Source organism: Trematomus bernacchii, unplaced genomic scaffold (assembly GCF_902827165.1).
Source record: "Trematomus bernacchii unplaced genomic scaffold, fTreBer1.1, whole genome shotgun sequence".
Classification (NCBI taxonomy): Eukaryota; Metazoa; Chordata; class Actinopteri; order Perciformes; family Nototheniidae; genus Trematomus; species Trematomus bernacchii.
In genome coordinates this window covers 847,444-869,531 of record NW_022987801.1, presented here as the reverse complement: position 1 = coordinate 869,531, position 22,088 = coordinate 847,444, and the positions used below count along the sequence as shown (strand labels likewise).

The following is a 22,088-nucleotide window of genomic DNA, read 5'->3' as shown; positions in this document are numbered from 1 at the left end:
TCTTTTCACCCTATATCTGAAACCAGAGCTCAGTCTGCTCTGATTGGTTAGCTGGCTGGCTCTGTTGTGATTGGTCAACCGCTTAGAGATGTCCCGCCCCTTAGCCTACCACGTACAATGTGTCGGAGCGCTAGCCAATAGAGGCATGAATGTTACATTATGGAAGTAAACAAACGAGTCTAATGGAGGCGTTTCAGGATTTTAACTTTTGCAGACAATTTACATGCACAAAAACCTATATAACACACTACAGGAAAACCCCAAGAAGCATAATAAGGCCCCTTAAAGTTTTGCCAAACACATGATATCACTGAATATGATGGGCTTCACACATCTCTATAGTGAGAGGCTATCACACACCTGCCATTGTTCCCTCAGAACTGATTTCAGGGTCTCCGTTGAGAAATATGTCTCAATAAGCTCGAGGCAGCAACACCTGCATTGTGAAAACAAAAGGAAACGACATTACTAATAGCAGCTTAACGCAACTTTGAAGCATAAACAGCGTGTAATGTCTGTCGACTGCTCCGACTTACCAGGTGCTGAAGGTTACCCACTTGTTTACGGAGGCTTAGCCGCAACTGAAGCAGGATTTTAATGGATTAGAGAATTAAACCTGTATGTTCAGCGCCGCAGGGGTGTGTTGGGTGACTGCAAGTGTCGTCTCGTTATGACGTGACCGCTGTCGCCAGAATAAACGGGGATTTGCTTTAATTGGAGGAAGGATAAAGCGCCGTGTATCTCTGTGTGTTTAAACATACACGTGGGAGGCTGCATAATAACTCCTGGGATTCCTTCACATGCTCCAACCCATTTACCTTCATCTCCTACATGTCAGTCTTTATTCCCCTTCTTTTTATGAAGCCGGGCGGTGTCTCTTCCTGCTTCTCTACACTCCACATCTGCTCTCTCTCTGCTTTAGTCGTGGCCATCTGGTCTTTTCCTGCAGCCACGATTTGCCATTTAGGATTTAGAACAGAAGCAGTGACAGGGGAGGGAGTAACTCACTCTCCCTCTACTCTCTCTGTGTCTCTAGCTCTCACGCATCCACATGTGTGTGGCACATGCAGCTTTTCATATTCATGCAGCTACTCATGCATACAGATAAATACATTGCCAACCCTTGTTCAGGCCTTCAGACCAGAAGCGATGCAAAAACACTGTATAATGTAGGATACAGAAGGCTATATATATCCTGTACTGAAGTATGTATACATGTAATGCTATATAAGAGCTCACTTGTAGCCTACACATTAATCTGTGACTATGTTTGAGGTAAGAATAGCTTTCATTTAAATACAGATAAAAAAGGGTTTGTTTCTCATTACTTTATACAAAATGATCGACTGTATATGAGCATTTTAGGATCCTGCTACCGGAATCAAAAGAAACAAAATGCTTTAGGTTTGGTTCATTTGGTTATATGTATGCATATGATACTGAATAAATAACTGATTGAAAAGGCTGTATCGTAGTAATAAGACGTATATTATATGTTCAACCACTTGTTATGGTTAAGGACATTTTTATTGTGATGGCAAAAAAAGGAACTAGAATTAACAGCTTCTAAGCTAATCTAACTAAAATGAAATATTGTCTTTGTAATTGGTCGCTATTTGGTTTTGTTTGAAAGGATATCACCTTTTTATATAGTTTGTTGTGCAGCTGTGTGATGGTAAAGCTGGTAAACTAAGACACTAGCTCAGGGGTGTCAAACTCAAGGCCCGGGGGCCAAATCCGGCCCGTGGCTTCATTTTCTGTGGCCCCACAAGAGCTTGCAAAGAATATTATATGTTTATTATACGGTTACATGATGATTTACAGAAGCACGTTGCCCATAAACTACATGTCCCACAATGCATCTCAAATTAGACTTTTTTTTCTCAGAATTTGACTTTTTTTTCTTCTAAATATGCCTTTTTTTCTCAGAATGTGCCTTTTTTTTTTAATGTTACTTTTTTTTTTAAATGTCACATCTTTTTTTCCAGAATTTGGCTTTTCTTTTTAAATCATTTTGTGACATTCTCACTGAAGAGACTTGCAATTATTTGACCCAGACTTCTGCTTTCAGACGTAGTTTATTATGAAGTTATTACCCTATCTATGGATAATAATCCAATGCAGAGGCAATAACGTAATATAATACATTATTTTATATTAGGGCTGTCAGTCGATTAAAATATTTAATCGCGATTAATCGCATGATTGTCCATAGTTCATCGCGATTAATCGCAAATTAATCGCACATTTTTTATCTGTTCTAAATGTACCTTAGAGGGATATCTTTCAAGTTTTTAATACTCTTATCAACATATGAGTGGACAACTATGCTTTATATGTTTGTTTAATATCATTTGAACAATGACAAATATTCTCATGAATATTAAACACAACAACCTGAACATTACAAATATTCGATTCAACCTGGAACCTCTCTCATACAATAATACTGTGTGTGTGTGTGTGTGTGTGTGTGTGTGTGTGTGTGTGTGTGTGTGTGTGTGTGTGTGTGTGTGTGTGTGTGTGTGTGTGTGTGTGTGTGTGTGTGTGTGTGTGTGTGTGTGTGTGTGTGTGTGTTGTGTGTGTGTGTGTGTGATGTGTGTGTGTGTGTGTGTGTGTGTGTGTGTGTGTGTGTGTGTGTGTGTGTGTGTGTGTGTGTGTGTGTGTGTGTGTGTGTGTGTGTGTGTGTGTGTGTGTGTGTGTGTGTGTGTGTGTGTGTGTGTGTGTGTGTGTGTGTGTGTGTGTGTGTGTGTGTGTGGTGTGTGGGTGTGTGTGTGTGTGTGTGTGTGTGTGTGTGTGTGTGTGTGTGTGTGTGTGCGTTAACTTGACAGCCCTATTTTATATATATATTTATATATGTATTTGTATATAGTCTTAAAGTTACAACCGGCCCTTTGAGTGCAGCCCTAATGCTGATGTGGCCCGCGATTAAATTGAGTTTGACACCCCTGCACTAGCTGGTCAATATATCGGCGCATTCAACAAAATGTTTTCCTCAGGAGTCGGTGGAGACCAAAAACAGAGCTTAAAGTGTGACATTTAGACCTAAATATTGGTCGGACAGCACCACATATCCAAATGAATGCTCCGTCTCTGATTGATTCAACTCCAATTGTTTGCTGACATCGACTTTAAAGTGATAACTTTTTCCAGTCTTGATCAGAACTGAAACACAGAAAGGTGTTGCCAATAAGGCCGCTATCCAAAGTCTAATCTGAATCATAATCGTGTTCCTGTGGATGTGTTTGAAGCATCTTCTGCACATAGTTTTAAGAACAATCATTTTCAAAATGAGCGCCACTGTCTGCAGAATGTCCCGCATAAAGCCCCGAGGGGAAGAGTTACAGAGAGGAGGACGAGGCTAGTGTCGAACAAAGCAGAAGGGATTAACTCCAGTTTTAATTCCCAGCTTATTTTTTTTGTTCTCCTTCTCTTCCTCCCTCCATCCTTTCCGCTCTCCCTTTTTTCCACCACTCTCTATCTATTCTTTCTCCCTCTCCCTTGGCGGCTGCTGTTTTTTCTGCTGCCCTACACCCGGGGCCAGGAAGTGTTCCCATGGTGACGGCAGGAAGTAAAGCTGGTCATTCACAGCCAGGTCTCCACGGCACGCAACACTCGGTCTGCAACTCCTCAAAATATCTTGTTTTCTTACACAGTCCTAAATGTTGCATCTTTTGCCGTTTTTGTAACATATTCTTTATTGACATTTGGCAGCAAACAATTACACGGTGTTCTTTCAAGACATAGTAATTGTACCTCTTGAGTTTGTCTCTCCGAAATGCCTTTACAAAGATAAAATAAAAACAGTAAAAAGTACGAACAATACGAACATTAAGGAGCGATCAGGACTTCACAGTAAAATCATACGTTTGTAAAAATAAAATCTGGCCTATGAGGTTTTACGAAATCCGTCCACTTTCTCCATCGTGACACAAATAGTTCCAGTTTGTGATTGACAGATGATGTTATCCTCTCCATTTTGTAAATGTCCATTGGAGTCTCCATCCATGCGTTTAAAATTGGGTTATCTGGTATTCCTTGTAAGAGCTTTTTTACTCGCCACCATCAACAGATTTAATACATATTTGTCTTTTTTAGTCCACTCTTGAGGTATGAGTCCAAAAAAACAAAGTCTTACTCTTACATTTGAAAATATATTGTAAGTCCTTATGTGTGTGTGTGTGTGTATATATCCATATTTGCACACATATTATTATATACATCTGTTTTATATTTCAATCTCTCTGTTTGTACACACAAACTGAAAGATTGACAATAAAGTTGACTTTTTTTAAAACTTTTGTATCCCTCTCCAAAAGACCTCAGTAACAGTCCCAGAAAACATGATAATGATTTGCATTTGAATGTCCACATTTTCTCCAGCAGTCTGCGGAGTTATCTTTTGCAGTTCTGATGTGTTTTCCGTGATTATTTGTAGGCAGTCCAATCCTTATGTTATCAGTTATTCTGTCATGAATCACAGAGGGAAAGACAGTTGAAGATGCCATGTTGTGTTTTTTTTGCCCACCCACGGTGACACTCGTGTCCACATGCAGGTTCTTCTCCTTTTAGAACATGCCTACACACTCACATTTTTCTCATTTGGTTTTTATTCTGGTCTTCACGCAGTGCAGCACTTTCGATTTAGTTGCAGAAAGTCTCCCGTGGTATTTTTCTCTCCTGACCTTTAACCCTCTGGCTTTACGCGAGCTTGTGCCAAATAAAGAAGGTCCATCTGTATGCAGGACACATCCACACGGTGCCCACAGTGTGTGTGTCTGTGTGTGTGTGTGTGAGGGTGTTTGTGTGTCACTTGGGAGGATTGATTGTTGGTGCTGCCTACACACAAGCTCTTCACAGGCAGGCGTTGTTCTATAGCTTAGAGAAAATGGAGATTGAGGAAAATACCGTCATGCGTGTAGAAATACAAACATGTAGTTGGAATTATGTCATTATTACTTTCTATATCTCAAAATGAAAGATATGATTTAGGCTAGATTCCAGCGATTAACTCATTTAATGTATATCTGCAGTCACTGTAGAGTTACATACTCAAATCATGAATTTACATACAACACCATAACATATTATCTATTAGAAAATATAACAATTAAAGTGTACACACCCATCCACACATCCATTTAAATACCAACATATTCATCCAGTACAACTTTATTACAATTATAAAAAATACAAAAACTGAATCACAGTCGAATGAATGTCACTGACTAGTTTATCATACATATACACATATATACTGTATATATATATATACTAGATTATGTACATTCAAATCAAGGTATTGTTAGGCATATCAATCAAAAACGTTCACAAGTTCAGAGATAGCTGCATAAAGATATTTGGTAAAATATTGACTGGAAATTTGTGTATACATTTGAGTAGCTGTGCATATAAAATGAGACAATAAAGAAGCCTAAGAACATTTTGTAGTAAGATTTGTATATTTCTAGGATGGCAGATAGAAGTTTCAATGCACTAAATGGGAAATGAGACATTTCAGAAAACGTCATTTGTAATCGAGAGGTTTTCTGTTGGAAAAGCAGCAAAAAACAACATAATACATCGACCAATAAAAGCAAATCCCTGCCCCTACAGTATATGTAATCCGAACATGTTTTTCTTTGTCCTTTGGATAAACTGACCTTTAAGACCTCCATTAGCACTCTTCTGAGAGCACAAAGCCTCAGTCAATTCTGCCTTCAGACTTTAATCAAGTTCCATTCACGCTGAGCACGGGACTGTATGAGGTTTGATTGACCGAGCCAACATAATGATAGATTTCTTTCCATCAAGCTTATTGAAAAATGCATTTACCTTATTGTGTATAAAATCCATGTTGGCTATTACACTGTGCTTTTGAAAAATGATTGACTGAAACTAGAGGCCAGTTGCATGGTAACAGTAGCTGCTGAGGATTTAAAGGATAAGGCCAGCGGTCCAGATTTCAATCGTATTACAGTATCCTACACAGCAGATGGATAAGCCCAGTTGTCATGGAAATGATTTCCTGAGCACTTTAAAAGTTCAGATATATGTCAACAAATTGTATGAAAGACGGTACAATGTGTTTTTCCATTTTCCAACGACCATTTTGTCTTTGACTCGCCAAGCCCTTTCATTCTTAATGACGAATCAAACATTTGAAACGGGCCACAAACCTGTATTTTCATTTTTGTATGGCTTTATGATTTACTGAAATGGTAATGGACTGTACTTATATAGCGCTTTATCCAGTCTTTAGGACCCCTCAAAGCCCTTTACATACTACATGTCATTCACCCATTCACACCCATTCACACCCATTCATACAGAGCAGTGTACCTTACTCTAGGACCTAACATTCACACCCATTCACACACCGTCGGCCATGCCATCGGGAGCAACTCAGGGTTAAGTATCTTGCCCAAGGATACATCGACATGTTGACTGCACGGGCTGGGATCGAACCCACAACCTTCTGGTTGAAAGACGACCGCATTCCCTCGCAGCCACAGTCGCCCTAACAGATGGATTCTGTCGTTTTTAGAAAGCGTTGTTCAAAAGGAGTAAGATGTGCATGTGTGGTGGGCTATTTTTAGCCATGGATTATTTCTACACGTCAGATGACAGTCTCTTTGTTGGTCCATCACTTTAGTCCAAATTCAACAATGATTTGATGGTTTGCCAATACATTTGGTGCAGAAATTCATGTCCCTTCTTTTTTGTACCATGAATTTGCCCAGTAATCTGGTTTATTACTAAATATCTGTGAATCAAACATCATTCACATCAGCCTCAGCCGTATTGTGAGTTTAGTAGTAACACAAATAAATAATTATTAACAGTATACCTAAACACAAGCACGGTAGCGTTGGGTTGCCATGTCAGCTACCTATTGCCAATCCTGCTAACGTTCCCAACAATAGCATTTGTGACATTTATATTGAGTCACTTGTTCAAAAATGTCCCAAATCAAGTTAATGAAATAAAGTTACCGAGCTTATGAAAAAGGCTTCGCACAAATGCACCCAAATCAGAAATGAGAGTGATTTACTGTAGACAAAATATATTTAAATCAACTGCACTATTTTTACAAGCAGCAAATCTTCTTTTCTCCTCAATGAAAAATGGGCCATTGGCCTATATTCTCCGGCGCTTCACGGCTTCTCCCCAGATTAGCGCCTCCTCCTTTCCTCAGTATCTCTCTCTCTCTCTCTCTCTCTCTCTCTCTCTCTCTCTCTCTCTCTCTCTCTCTCTCTCTCTCTCTCGCTCTCTCTCTCTCTCTCTCTCCCTCCCGATTCCTCTCGCTCTGGGCTTTGAGCTGATGCGAGCTGGCAGTACTCGCCGCCTCAGTGGACATGAGGCCGTCTGTAAGGAAAAGGACCAAACCTCCTTATTTCTCTCCATCCTCTAACCCCCTCTCATCCCTCTTTCCCCCCCTCTCATACCATAATCCTGTGCACAATATCCCTCCCTCTGCTCTTCCTTTCCCCTAAGATATCCCTCTTTTCGCTGTCCAGGCTTGTGGTGGGAATGGGAGTTGAGCGGTGCAGTAACTCGACCGACCGGACGAGGGTTAATCCTGCGATAATGGGGAGGGGAATCTCTTCCAAAGCATGCAAAAACCAACAGGACATCCAAAAGAGACACAGCAGGATTTACAGAAAGGGGGCTAGAAGGCCAGAACACGTGAGCTTAAGAGGGAAAAGACAGGAGAGTTGGTGTTTTATTTGGCGACTGTACACAGGCAGCGAGAGACTTCAAAATGAGATTAATGTTCAGACATCGATTGTAATATTTACCGGCAGCACAATGCTCCTGTGATGGTGTCTACTATAAAAACCTGCCCTGTTTCTGTGCTGCAGAGACCTCCGGGATGCATACAAAAAGAGTTATGAAGAAGGGAAGTATCAAAGAAATGATGGAAAATAAGGTAGAGACCAAGAAGTAGAAAGCACCAGCAAAGGAGTGGCATTTGAGGATGATGTGGAAGGCACATGTCAAAACCTCGGAGCAGTGTGTTTGACCTTTCAGAGACGGGATTGTAGTTTAATTTGAGATGTCCGTGTGTGTGCGTAAAAGCTTGTACCAGATGGCAGCACAACGCTTAATGGCATACTGTAATGGCAACGTAAATGTCATCTGCCTCATTTAAACCCGCGTTTTTAAAAAGAACCCGTTATTAATATCCAGACGTCTGACTGAGTGCTTCACCATTAGCAGCATAACTCAACTGTTAGCTCATCATCCGGTATGAATAAATCATACCATGTCCATTACTGAATCCCTTTCATATTTCCAGAAATGTGATTATTGTAAACTGAGTCAGCTAAATTGTGATATTTGCCAGCCTCGAAAGTGCATTACCTAATAGTGGTGGAGTATTGCACAGTAAGTAAGAATACCCAGGCGCTATTTTTAAGTACAAATTAGAGGTAATAACTCAAGTATTACAGTAAAAAAGATATCTGGATGAACTCTTGAGTATGATGACGCTACTTCATGTTGGCAGGAATCAGTTGTTCAGGAATCTGCTAATACTACGACAGAAGATGGATTTAACATAAAACATGCCATACCCAATCCATCCTAACACTTTTATTTCACGACGGCTAAAGACACATATTTTTACATTAGCTTTTTATTAGCAACCCCCCACTTTCAATTGTCTTTTAGTCTTTATTATTTACCTACCTTTATATTGTTTTATTTATTGTATAGGTCTTAATCTTTTTATTTGTATTTCTGTTGTACCTATATGTTCACTTTGTTTTGTTATGGCAATGATGGTATTAAAGCTTAATACAGTGTAATCCTAAATGAAATGTAACTGCTGCATCCTGAGAATGTCATGTAAATGGCTTTGTGATAAACAGATGTCTTTGGAAGGGGGTTTTATGACAACCACAGGAAGACACGATGAGTGGAAGGAATTTACGATAAGGGGTTATCTGTATATCCCATTTGTTCTTTCAGGGTGTCCGCGGGGTCTTAAAAAGTATTAAAAGTTGATCAATCAATTTAGTGGAAATTAAGGCTATTAAAAAGTCATTTTCCAAGGTATTACATGTTGTAGCTTGTTTTCAATAAGTATATAAATTATCCAAAGAGGTTGTATTCTACAGTTTGCCTGAATGTAATCATTGCGTAGGTGTGTAGTGTGATTCTGTGTAGTTTATTTATGGCATCCCGTTGGATTTGACGTCATCTGAACAGGACATCGCACGCTCACTGCTTGATAGCGCGCGAAGGTCCGTTTACGCCGGTTGTTAAACAACATCGTTATGGGGAAATGCAAGTTTGCGTCCAAATGGTTGGAAGATAAGGAGGAAGGACAATCAATACTGTATATAGTAAATGTGAGGTAAAGTGTGTCGCCAATGGGTCTTAAAAGGTATTACATTTGACTTCAGGATTCCTGCATATACCCTGTCTTTGTAGGGTGGGAGGTTTTGCATACAGTGCCATGGGGTACCAGCTGGCCTCACAAAATGTTGTTTGTAATGTCAATAACCTTTGATGTCTTCCTATAAGGAGGGGTCTGTTTCAGACAGAACAGGGCACTCTCTTTTGGAGGTGTCACTGCTTGCAAGCATTACATGAAGATCTCAAAATACTTTATAACACAACACTTTGAGCTGCATGTGTCATATGACAAGTGCTATATAAATAAAGCTTTATTATTATTTGATCATTTGCCAGAAGCAAGACATATATAAAACTCCCATTGCCCCCAACTTCCTCAGTCCGAAAGGAAAAAGGAGTCACAGCTGCTTTCTGTAGTCCAGTGGTGTATCAGCGGTGGATAAAGCTGATACACGGCGATGTGCAGCGAGGCTTCGTGACCCCTGTAGAGACCCGACAGTGTTTCCTCCCCCTCGCTCGCTGTCGTCTGTTTGTTGTTTGTTGCTATTGGAAAGGAAACCCGCAGAGAGGCACATTGGATCGCTTTCGTGCTTCTGGCATTGAGAACTGATCAATGTCCGACTGTGGCTTGAGAGACAGTTAGATTGGTCTATTGAGCATGTGATTCAGTGTACTTCCTGCCTGAAACCACAGTATTTGTAGGGAGAGATTCAGAGAACTGTTGTAGCAACCTCAAACAGGAAGTTCTAGTTTCGTTATTCTGGAAAAATGAGAAGTTGAAATGGATTCTTGAACTACATGTACATAAGCGTTTGAGAACAGTTGGGACTGGCATCAGTAGTATGGAAAATGAGGTATTATGAAAACCAATATTTAACCAATTTCTTTAGTTCAATCTGTCAACATGGCAAGAAACCACATCCAGTCAAATAAGTTCCATGTGTGACCGAGGATAGCCTATCATTACCTGATCTAGAATGACTCACTGCAAACAACTAGGACTAACATCAAAACATAAAATGACCCAAACATCAAAACTAATTTATTTTGGTATTTTTCCCCATGTGTATTTTTCCCCATGATTTAACCACTTGGCTAGAGTTAGGGTTAGGGTTAGGGCATGCATACCTCAATACTTCTGCTACGCTGTGGATTTAACTGTAACCTGAGTCCTTTTAAGTTGAGAGCCAATATATAAGAATTGTATCAATGCTCTGCCAACAAAATGGCACCCACAGATACCAGCACTCAGGTATTATGAAGATAACAAGTACAGTGTAATGCATGCTGCCTTAAAAGGACTCTTAATGCATTCATTAACATAAAACTGGCTACACACCAACCCGATTTTGGGAGTCAGAGGCAGTCGGGCATTCGCGGCGCCCTACTCAGGTTGGTGTGTCCCGCACCGTCGTCTCTTTACGGCACCTTTTCACACCTCCCGCGGGAGGTCAGAGAAAGTCGGCCCAAGCAATCACTCTGATTGGCTGTTCACACTACCGCTGCCTGCTGGTAAGGACAGTTATTGCCACTCGTCGACTGAAGTATTTGCGGTGTGTTCGTAGGCGGGCGGCGTAGCGGGCGGCGTAGCGGGCGGCGTAGCCGACGCAGGCGACGTAGCTGACGTAAAAGTCGGGACGCCTTCGGTGCGCGTTCTTTGGTCTCAGGTGGGTGTGTCGCGGCCTTAAGGTACATCCAAGCATTCATGGATATTATATATGTACCGTTTGATCTTTTCAAGGGCTTTTCTGAATAATTGAGAATCAGAACGAGTGAATTTGATAAGACAATTAGTTTCAGGTTTCAAAAATGCAAAACGATATAGACTTCTGACCTGAGAGGTAGATTTTGGAGGCGGACAAACGCTCCGAACCACAGCTGTGAGCTCTTCTGCCTCCCACTCCCTAATCCTCAACCCCTGCTGCTCCTGCAGGACTGAAGATACCTTCTGAGCGAGAGGAAGATGGTTAATGGCACTGAGAGCAAGACATATAGATTAAAAGAGGGAAAGCCAAAAGACAAATGGAGCCGGTAACATCCCTAAAACTTGCAAACGCGTTGCTGGAATTAGAGAAAGTTTAACGAGGTATTTTTTCATTTTTTTATGTATTTTAAGAATGTAAATGCCGTACATGGACAGTCAAACTGATTTTTTGTAAAGTCGACGTGAGTTTCATGGGAGATATAAAGATGGAGAGTGGGAGGGACTCCTACACTCTCAGTTCATTTGAGTTAAAGAGAAGAAAAAAAATACTGAGAGAGAGAGAAGGAGAGCATAGGAGGCTGTGAAATGTCAGGGTTTATTTAATAAGAGATTTAATGAGGGGGGATCGAGACTAACTGCTTGTACTCGACGAGTAAAACAAGAAGCAACAGGGCAGCGGGAAGTAGAAGAGAGTATGACGAGGTAGGGAAGTTGTGCAGTATGTAATCATTTACCACATGTAAAGTCAATCAATCAACCAACTGTAGTTTCATCACAAAAAACAAACATCAATCTTTAAAAGGAATAACAATAAACCAGTGATATCAGCCAATGAAGAGCAACTTCGCTAATGGAAAGGAAGCAGTCCAGTTAATGGAAAATATAGAATAAAATATGCATGCACTGATAGTTCAAGCAGTTTAAAGATTTTTAAGTCGTTTATTTTAATCAATGTTGAAACAACTAGGCAATATTACCTTTTGGGCATCTCTATCCAAAACGACCTATATCAAAAAAAAAAAGAACAGCTCAAATCAAAATGCATATTTCTGGCAAAATCAAATGTCAACGACGTGGTCAGTAAGTAAGTGATAATGTGCAGCGTGGGCCGAAATATAAAAATAAATATTCAAAATGTGTTTCATTCTGTTTTCTGATGGAGAAGACTAGTGTTTGTTGTCCACTTTTTTCTGTGGATTGATATGACTGAATATAGTCCCTTGTTCCTCCTTAGCAGCGGTCTGTTAGCAAGTATTAACAACCTCTTAAATGTCCGAATTGACCAATCAGAATCGAGTATTCAACTAAGCATTATTGTTCAGCATACACACAAAGTAATATATCAATTCAAGTGCCAGAACGTACTAGAACTAACAACAACAACAAAAACAAGAGGACAATACATGAGGGGAAGGAGGGATGGAGCAAAAGCTGGCAAAGACACACAGGTTCTGGAAACATTGTAATGAAAACATTACAACAGAGTCTATTCCTCTTTTCAGATCTCAGTCGGAGAGATTTGAGCTGCTATCCCAGTGCTTTGGTTGCCATGGTGAAATCTAAAGTCTCCATGCTGAAGTCCAGCACAGTGTGCCAGCGCTGTGTGTGTGTGTTTGTGAGATTTTGGTGTTTATGCACGGCTTTGATAAAAAAGAGAGAGTTGCGTAAGCATGTAAATGGAGCAGAGTGTCACGACGTCTCATATTGTCTTCCTGTGCTCACTCACATATGTGTGGACAGTGATTTCCTGACACCTTTATTGAATGTTTTCTCACCACCGTGGTTATTATGAACCAACACGGGTGTTGTTTGTAACAACATGCAGTGTTTCTTTGGTTGCAAATTGATTATAATCCCAGAAAATTCCTCGAATTTCACACTTTTAAACGGGTGTGAGCTTTTTTGGAGTTTGTCAATCACCCTAATGAAGGCTTTTATTCTGTGAGGAGGGGAGGATGGTCTCTGCACTGTCGCTAGGTAACAGTCTCCAGGCCTAAAGGCAAAGCTAGGCCTGGTATCCATGGCAACGTCATTGGTGTGGAGGGTGAAAGGAGGGTGTTGTGTGTGTGTGTGTGTGTGTGTGTGTGTGTGTGTGTGTGTGTGTGTGTGTGTGTGTGTGTGTGTGTGTGTGTGTGTGTGTGTGTGTGTGTGTGTGTGTGTGTGTGTGTGTGTGTGTGTGTGTGTGTGTGTGTGTGTGTGTGTGTGTGTGTGTGTGGTGTGTGTGTGTGTGTGTGTGTGTGTGTGTGTGTGTGTGTGGTGTGTGTGTGTGTGTGTGTGTGTGTGTGTGTGTGTGTGTGTGTGTGTGTGTGTGTGTGTGTGTGTGTGTGTGTGTGTGTGTGTGTGTGTGTGTGTGTAAAAGAGCTGTCAGCAGGTTGATTATCTAAGCAGGAGAAAATGGAGCAGCGATGGTGAAAGTGTTATAAAGTTGTTAAATGGAAAATAAAATAAGAGATTTGATTTCTGTAAAGTGCTTTCTAAGATTTCCTCACAGCGTTCAGACCGAGGTCATTGGCTCTCGACATAATCTTTATCGCTACACACTGACACTGCCTCAGGACTGCCTTCATGAGCTCGATGCAACATATTGATGAAACTGCTGCGGTGTCTTCTCTAAATGAGAACCGTGGGTCTCGTCTGGATGGATAATGGCTCCATTGCACAATGTATAGCTCACTATGGAGGATGTGGTTGGGGGGGTTAACAGTTTAGTCACGGAGAGGAAGAAGACTGCTTGGCATCCATTCATGCCATGAGGGCTATGGAGTTCATCAACGATAAAACTACTGAAGTGCTAAAGAAATTCAAGCTTCTTTTTGTTAAGTATGTTTAGCTTAGCTTAGCATAAGGACTAGGAATTTAGGTACATTTGTGACTTTTTTTCTTGTTTTTTGTAGCTTTTTCTAAGGAAAGAGCGTGGCTAGCTGTTTCCACCCGTGTACAGTCGTTATGCTAAGCTAAGCTAGCCTAGCTGTAGCTTCATATTTAAAAGACCAATATGGAAGTGATATCAACCTCCTAGCAAGGAATTACAAAAAAAAAGTAACTCTTGATGCCCGGGTGCCAATGTTGTTCATGAGCTCTAATAACCTGCCAGAGAAAACTGTGAGAAGATTTTAAACTAAGCACGAACACTTTCTCCTTAAAAGTGTAAAAGTATTTATTTTGCAGATTGATCACAGCTTGAAATCATTTACTGCTTATACAGAAGTTTCGTCACGAATGAACTTCCATATTTAACCAAACCCACATACAATAAGAATATTATACATCTATATTGGAGGGTATTTTCTTACTGCTATATTTTATTCCATTGGTTTCATCCCAAAAACATTCCTTAACATGTATTTGCATTGCTCAGACTTATTGAACAATTTGATGTATAGCGGATATTCACTTTTGAATCATACATTTAGTGCCAACTCTCTCTATTTATATACACACACACACACACACACACACACACACACACACACACACACACACACACACACACAGAGGAACGAGCAGACAAAAGCACGTCTGTGTTCATAAGAATGTGAAGCACAGTGGGTCTCTATGTATGGACGCAGTGTCAGGCTCGTCCGAAGCGTGGGGGTGGTGTTAGTTTGAGGGGATTTCACAAACTCTTTTTACTTGGTGTGCATGATGACTGCAATGTTGCACAGGAACTGAAAGAAGCAAATATTTCTTTCAGTTTCGCATTTTTTTTTGTCCACTTTTTTTACATAAATGTTGATTCATGGTTGCAGAAAAAGGGAAGTAAAATGTCTCTATGACCACTATGATAGATAATCACATAATAACGGTGCTTTCATTTATTTGTATATATAGTTGTTGTCTTTGTAAGAGGAATCATTCCCCTCCCATTAACATGTTATACTCTTTTCTCCTTTAAAATAACAGCAGAACAAAGCAACATGTCATCCAGGACACCTGTATTGCATATGAATCCGATTTATGACAACAAAATGTATAAAGTTATAATAATGACAATGTTTCTTGTAACTAAATATTGCTTTGTTTGCAGAATATTAGCGACAAAGCAATATTAAATAATGACGTATCACCCTTTTACTTACACCTTATAACAGGAGAAGAAACCCATGAGTGAGATCATCTGTACAGAAGCCCATTTAGGCCAAAACGATAGGATCTTTATTCATAAGAAAACATTTAAAGTGGACCTATCATGCTATATTTGAATAATATAGTGTAGGACCATACCTATATAAGGCATATTTATACTTTTTTTTTTTCAAAATACCAAACAGATCATGCATTTTAGCCATGCCTCATTTCGCTCAATTTGACAATTTCTAGCTCTGTTTTAGCAAGGGCAGATTCAGTGAGAACAGCGCCACCTACAGGCCTGGCATATGTACTACAGCGTCTCCAGCGCTTTCGAACGGCAATGGCCGTGGCTGTCTCCTCCTGATTGGTGGAGTTGGCCCAATAGCCGTAGCGCCACCGTCCTGACGTCAGGACAGTGTTCAAATCTGGATCAGTTTTTATCAGATCCGTTGCAGCCCCTTTTTTAGAGATTTGGGTATGGAGGAAAATAGAGAGGGTTGTGTTTTCTGACACTTGGTGAGTTCCCTGGAACACCGGGGACACATATTCATGTATAAAAGACGTACAAAAGTGCATTTTGCATGATAGGTCCCCTTTAAACAGAATTATGACATTATTATGTAAAATGTATTCATCCTTTGGCTATCAGAAAATAGGGAAAAACTAATTATCTTTGGCAAGTTTTGTCACATTTTTCTTTTAAAAATTTACTTTGTGGGCTTTCAAAGCTGTAGTAACATTTTTTTATTTGAAGCATGGCCATTACTGACAGTTTTTGATAGAAACATCTTTATTTGTTGGTTGGGTAAGAGTTAAAGGTGGGAGGCAGGGGGGAGGGATGTGAGCGAGGTGCTGGGAAAGAGAGAGGAACACTAAATGTAGCCACTCTATCCATTGTTGTTTTTTGTTCACTCTTCTCCTCTAAAAGTACACAAAAGCAGCGCCAGTCCATTGTGGTGCAAAACAGAGAGCAGGCAGGGCGACCTGGGTCGAGAGGGGCGACACACACACACACACACACACACACACACACACACACACACACACACACACGTATTCTCTCCGTACACACACACAATTCACTAGCTGTGAGTGGAAGCGTTCAAACACACATTCATTTGAGTGCACGCACATTCATGCAAACATGCGCACACACACATACTTGCATTTCAAGCCAGGAGCCACACACACACACACACACACACACACACACACACACACACACACACACATACACACACACACACACAGTTGTATTCATTGGACTTAAGGTGCATATCCCTGCTCGCTCCCACGCAACGCTTTGTGTTGATGGAGGAGATGAATGTGAAATGTAAGACTGAAATGAGACACATCAGTCACACACACACACTGACACACACTGACACACACACACACACACACACACACACACACACACACACACACACACACACACACACACACACACACACACACACACACACACACACACACACACACACACACACACACACCACACACACACTCATTCGCCTCATGCTCTGTAAAAGGGCTCTGTCATCTTCGTGCCTTCTCCCTGAGGCTGAGATTGTGCCTCAGACAGACCAAACAAAATGCCACCAATTAGCCATTAGAGAATAGACAAACAAATCATAATTATATGTTATAATTATTAATTATAATAATAATAATAATAATAATTTCAATTTTTATAGCGCCTTTCAAGAGACCCAAGGACGCTTTGGGACTGCAGCATCCCATAATATGCATGCTGTCTTGAAGACTCCTTCACCATTTGTCAGTACATGTAAAACTTCTCTTTCAGTCAGTAAGCTGGAATTGTTGATTTCTTGTCAGGTTTTTTTTTTATTGAATTTGCCTTTTTTCCCCCATCAATTCCTATCTATTTGTCTCTGTGAGCATGCTAACGTTGATAGCATTGTTGCACCATAACATGCTTAATCTGTAGTATCTGGTGCACAGTTAGGGGGCGCTCTCTGGTGGCGGCTACATGTAACAGCAGCCCGTGTTATATAGGTCACAGCTCTCATCGCAGAGCCTCTTCTGGGCTTTCTGCACGCCGTGTTTATCTGCGAGGAGAGCGAGGGGATCAGAGCTTCGTGCCATTGCCCATAATGCATTGCATTGAGCGGCAGCCTTCCCGCCAGCTGCGAAGATGCCAGGAACGGGCGGGGGGGGGGGGGGGGGGGGGGGGGGGGGGGGTTGGTGTGTGACACAGAAAGAGATGCATAATGTTTGTGGGAAGCTTATGTTGAGGAAGGGGAGGATGCAACTTGTAATGCTACACAAAGTTGCCAAAGTGCCCCTGAGCAAAGGAATGGATCCTTAAATGCAGCTGCTTTTAAGTCACTATAGCTAAACCGCTGCCTGGGGAACAATCTCAGCAGGATGTTGGGAGAGCTTTTGGAAATCCTGAGGCAGTCATTCGATTGGCTGTGAGGCTGAAACAGTTGGAAGTATTTTAGTTTTTTTCCCATTGTAGCATAATGTCATCCCACTATGCCTCCGCCTTTTTCTAGAGAACGTTTATCCTTAAAGGGGCCCTATTATGCTCAGTTTCAGGTTCATATCAGTGTGTAGTGTCTCTACTGGGACATGTCTCCATGCTTTAATGTTCAAAAAGTCTTTATTTTTCTCATACTGCCTGTGCTGCAGCACCTCTTTTCACCCTCTGTCTGAAACCAGAGCCCAGGCTGCTCTGATTGGTTAGCTGGCCAGCTCTGTTGTGATTGTTCGACTGCTTAGAGCCCCTTAGCCTATCATGTACAATCATGTAGGACTACCCAAATAAGTCATTTCAAAACCATGTGTGGAGACATTTTGCACACAATTCTTGACGGTTGACACTACATTTTAAAGTTACATAATCAGCAAATGATTTGATATTCAAAAATAATGATTAATGGCAGTGCTAAATCGCTTGTTCTATCAAATGTCAGGGGAAATATTCTTCATAACAAGTTCCCAGAGCCCAAACTGACTGATTAGTAAGGTTTACCTCATGCACCCTTAATAGATTATTATGTACTCTGTGATATTCTACAGGAATATAAAGGTACTTGCTGTACAGTATCTGTATATGAATATGCATATGAGTAGCTTGACCCAAATCTGTTAATACCCGAGATATGAGATGCAATCCTGAGATGGCGTCTGGATCTGTTTTCTTTGCTTCGTCTAAACGGCTGAAAGGAGCCTCACAACACGCCCGACTCACGTCTGTTTTATCGTTTTCTAACCGGTTTCTGCCTGTTTTTAAACTCCTCACATGCCAACAAACGCACTCCCACACATCCAAACACACACGGAGCAAGAACACCCATTGCTTTACACTCGCCTGATTTGTACCCACTGCATGCTTATGTTCTGAATCCTTTAACCACTGTTCCTCTGTTAGGTCTACATCTGAAATCAAGCCACGTACTCAAGTATCTTCGCTGCATGCTGAGCAGTCTGTGATCTATTTCTGTCCGAGTAGGATGGCTATAAATAAGGAACCACCTGTCTGAACCTATTGTTCTGTAAACTATTAGCATGAACATTAATGAAGCAGAAACTCTTGCAGGAGGACTTGCTTATTATCCAACACACAAAGAATCAGACAGACACCTGTTTAATATACAGTAGCACAGGCATGTAGTTCTTCCATGTGTCCACTAGAGGGAGATAGAGAGCCACTGCAATGTGCATTAGAGTTTGAAGAAAATCTACTTACAGCTAATGCTTTACATCCTCTCCACTCATGATATTTTTGATAAATGCATACTTTACTAGCTTTAAAAATGTAGTTTAAGCAGAGTTTGAATAGATGAGGCTGTTGGTATTCTATATCTTTCATATTTTCAACATATCCCATGAAAAGGCCTTCATCTGCCACTAAATATGTAAAAAAAACAGCTCACATTTATATAGTTTGGTTACTTCTAAAGGTTCAGGAATCTCCTTACATTTTGTAGCCTCTTATTTAAACCCTACTTTACTCAAAGAGGTTTATTTTATTTAGCTGTGATTAATCCACATTTGGTGCTATCGTGAATATTTCAAGTAGCGGGACGATGTGTGTGTGATTGAGTCAGAATAACTGTGTGTGTTCTTGGTAGTGAAGAGACATGTCACTGTGCAAATGTCCCCCTTTTGGACGTCCTCTCTAGGACCTTTTTTGTTCTGTTTCTACAGACAATCCAATGTTCTCGGTCTCTGTGCTTTCCATCCGTCCCCTACAGTATGTTTTTATCATTAGCTAACAGAAGTAGGTGGGCTGTTTCCACACAGGGATATTTTCAATCACTGTTTTTTTCTGTTGTTGTGTTTACTTTTCATTATTTAAGCTTTAACGTTTCCCCTCTCTTTTGTGTGGAGCAGACCATGGCGGAGTACAGCTCTCTCCTCAGCGACCTGTCTGAAAACATCACCAACGAGGACTTGGAGCAGCTCAAGTCCGCCTGCAAGGAGGACATCCCAGAGGACCAGAGCAACAACATCACCTCCTCCAAGGAGTGGTTCAGCTACCTGGAGAAAAACGACAAGCTGGCCCAAGGTGAGACACTCAGAGACCTGATCCTGCGTATCGAATCATCAATCAGATGATAAACCTCCTCTTATTTTCCACTCCCCACGCCCCTCGTTATGACATCATAAAGTGGACAAAATCTGATCAGCTCATTTTCAGACCGGTTTTTATATAAATGGATCAGGACAAAAAGAGAGAGAATCTTTGTTCCTGAAACTTCCAGAGTCTCTTTACACAGAGGGGACACATGTTGATGTAGAAGAGACATGAAGAAGAGGGGACACATGTTGATGTAGAAGAGACATGAACAAGTGGATTTTGCACAATAGGGGACCTTTAACTACAAACAGTTGTTGTCTTTCTATAACATTTTTGATTTAAACAAGTAACAAATGTTTTCCCGTGCAGATAACCTGTCTTACCTCGAGCACATCTTCGAGATCTCGCGGCGACCGGACCTGCTGACGCGGGTGATCGAGTACCGCACCACCGTGCTGAAGATCTCCGAGGACGACGAGATCGACACCAAGCTCACACGCATCCCCTCAGCCAAGAAATACAAAGGTAACACACACACACACACACACACACACACACACACACACACACACACACACACACACACACACACACACACACACACACACACACACACACACACACACACACCATGTATACATCACTTCAGGGGACATTACATTGACTTACATGCATTTCCTGGAGACTTATCCTAACCTGACCTCCATTATGTCCCCATAAGGGAGGCGAGTCCCCACACGTGACTGTGTAAACAGATTTAGGTCCCCACAAGTATAGTAATGCTAGGCCACACACACACACACACACACACACACACACACACACACACACACACACACAAGCGTAATCTCGAACAAAACATAGCTGTAGACTTATGTCTCTGTTTTTGAGACTTACACACTTACTGTTGAAGAATTGACTCTTAGTTTTTTTAATTACATTTCTGGCCGTGGTTCATTACAACTAATTTTCCCCTGCTTTTGTTTCACCGTTTTCCATTTGGATGAACTGTGGTTTTAAAGCATTCATCTTGATTTAACTGTAAATTTATGTATGTTCTTCTGTGTGTAAAATAAACTAAGAAAGCTTCAAGAAGAGGGTCAGGTTGCTCTAAAATGTTATGTTTTGCTTCAATAAACCGGCTTTCTGCTGCCATTATTAGGTGTATTTTCAACACCTCTTTGTAGCTCAGTTCAGCTCACTGGGGAAATTAAGCTTTACGCCTGTTTGAGTTAAAACGACATAAAACACAGGTGCAATGGCTAAATTAAAAACATCAATCCCTCTGCTATAAAAATAGATGAAATGTCTGTTTATCAGTTCTTCTCTCAAAACGTCACTTTTATGACACATGCACTGAAATAACTTGAGTTCCTCTTTAAAAAAAATACTCTCTGTGATTTGGTTATTTCTACAACAAAAATGTTATATTTTTGTTATTATGTCATATACGTATTTATTCATCTCCTTTGGCTGCTTTGTCCTGTCATTGTCTTTTACCTTTCTATCTCTAGAGAGCATATTGAAATATTATATTATATATTAAGTACAAAAAGTCTGATAAGAAAAGTGCATCTTATTACTGTATGAAATGACACACACTTACACTTATAAACAATATAAATAAGTGTAATTAAATGAATACTTCTAAGTAATGCTCACTTAATGTTCAGTATTTTTCTTTGTCATGTTTTTATTTTACTTAATTTCAACTTGTTTTGTGAATTGTTTTGTAAAGCGACTAGAAAAGTGCTATATAAATGAGTGAAATGAACTCAAACACTAAACACATGTCAAAGGATCTCATAATATCCAAGTATTACAAAAGTTAACATTTACACTACTTTCTTTGTTTTATTATTTGTATTATTTGGGTTTACTGAATATGATGTAATGACTCTTCCTACTTGTTTTTTTCTATACATTTCTGTGTTTGGAGAAAATGTTTCTTATGATTTCTCTTTCTCTTTCTCTACCCTCTTTTTCCAACCCCCTCCCCAAAAAGACATCATCCGCCAGCCCTCTGAAGATGAGATCATCAAGTTGGCCCCTCCCCCTAAAAAAGTGTGAGGCCCCGCCCCTCAGCCCTGATATTTGCACCATGATTTCTTCACTTCTGGCACTCCAATCAACCGACCAACCGAATCTGACCAAACCCCACATTGCTCGCCCCACATCGCCCCCCCCCCTCACACACACACATCCAGCCACGCCCCCTCCTTGTACTAACACATGACACACAACCACCACCGACCACGCAACCAATCAGATCGTAGCGAGGCCGCCTCCTCCCGAGCTGACGGGAAGCTGCGGAAAAAGAGACATTAGAAGAAGAAAAAATCTGGAGACAGGGCCGTGTGTGTGTGTGTGTGTGTGTGTGTGTGTGTGTGTGTG

At 40.8% G+C, this 22,088-nt stretch overlaps 1 protein-coding gene across 1 annotated transcript in view; it reads left to right on the top strand.

The window, feature by feature from the left end:
* The window catches only part of LOC117497970 (astrocytic phosphoprotein PEA-15), a 42,950-nt gene extending 20,862 nt beyond the window's left edge, over positions 1-22,088 (top strand). Inside the window, exons 2-4 of the mRNA XM_034150012.1 lie at positions 19,508-19,682; positions 20,064-20,219; positions 21,700-22,088. Coding sequence (XP_034005903.1) covers positions 19,511-19,682; positions 20,064-20,219; positions 21,700-21,764 — 393 coding nt within the window. The 5' untranslated portion in view covers positions 19,508-19,510 and the 3' untranslated portion in view covers positions 21,765-22,088. The remainder of the gene's footprint in view (positions 1-19,507; positions 19,683-20,063; positions 20,220-21,699) is intronic.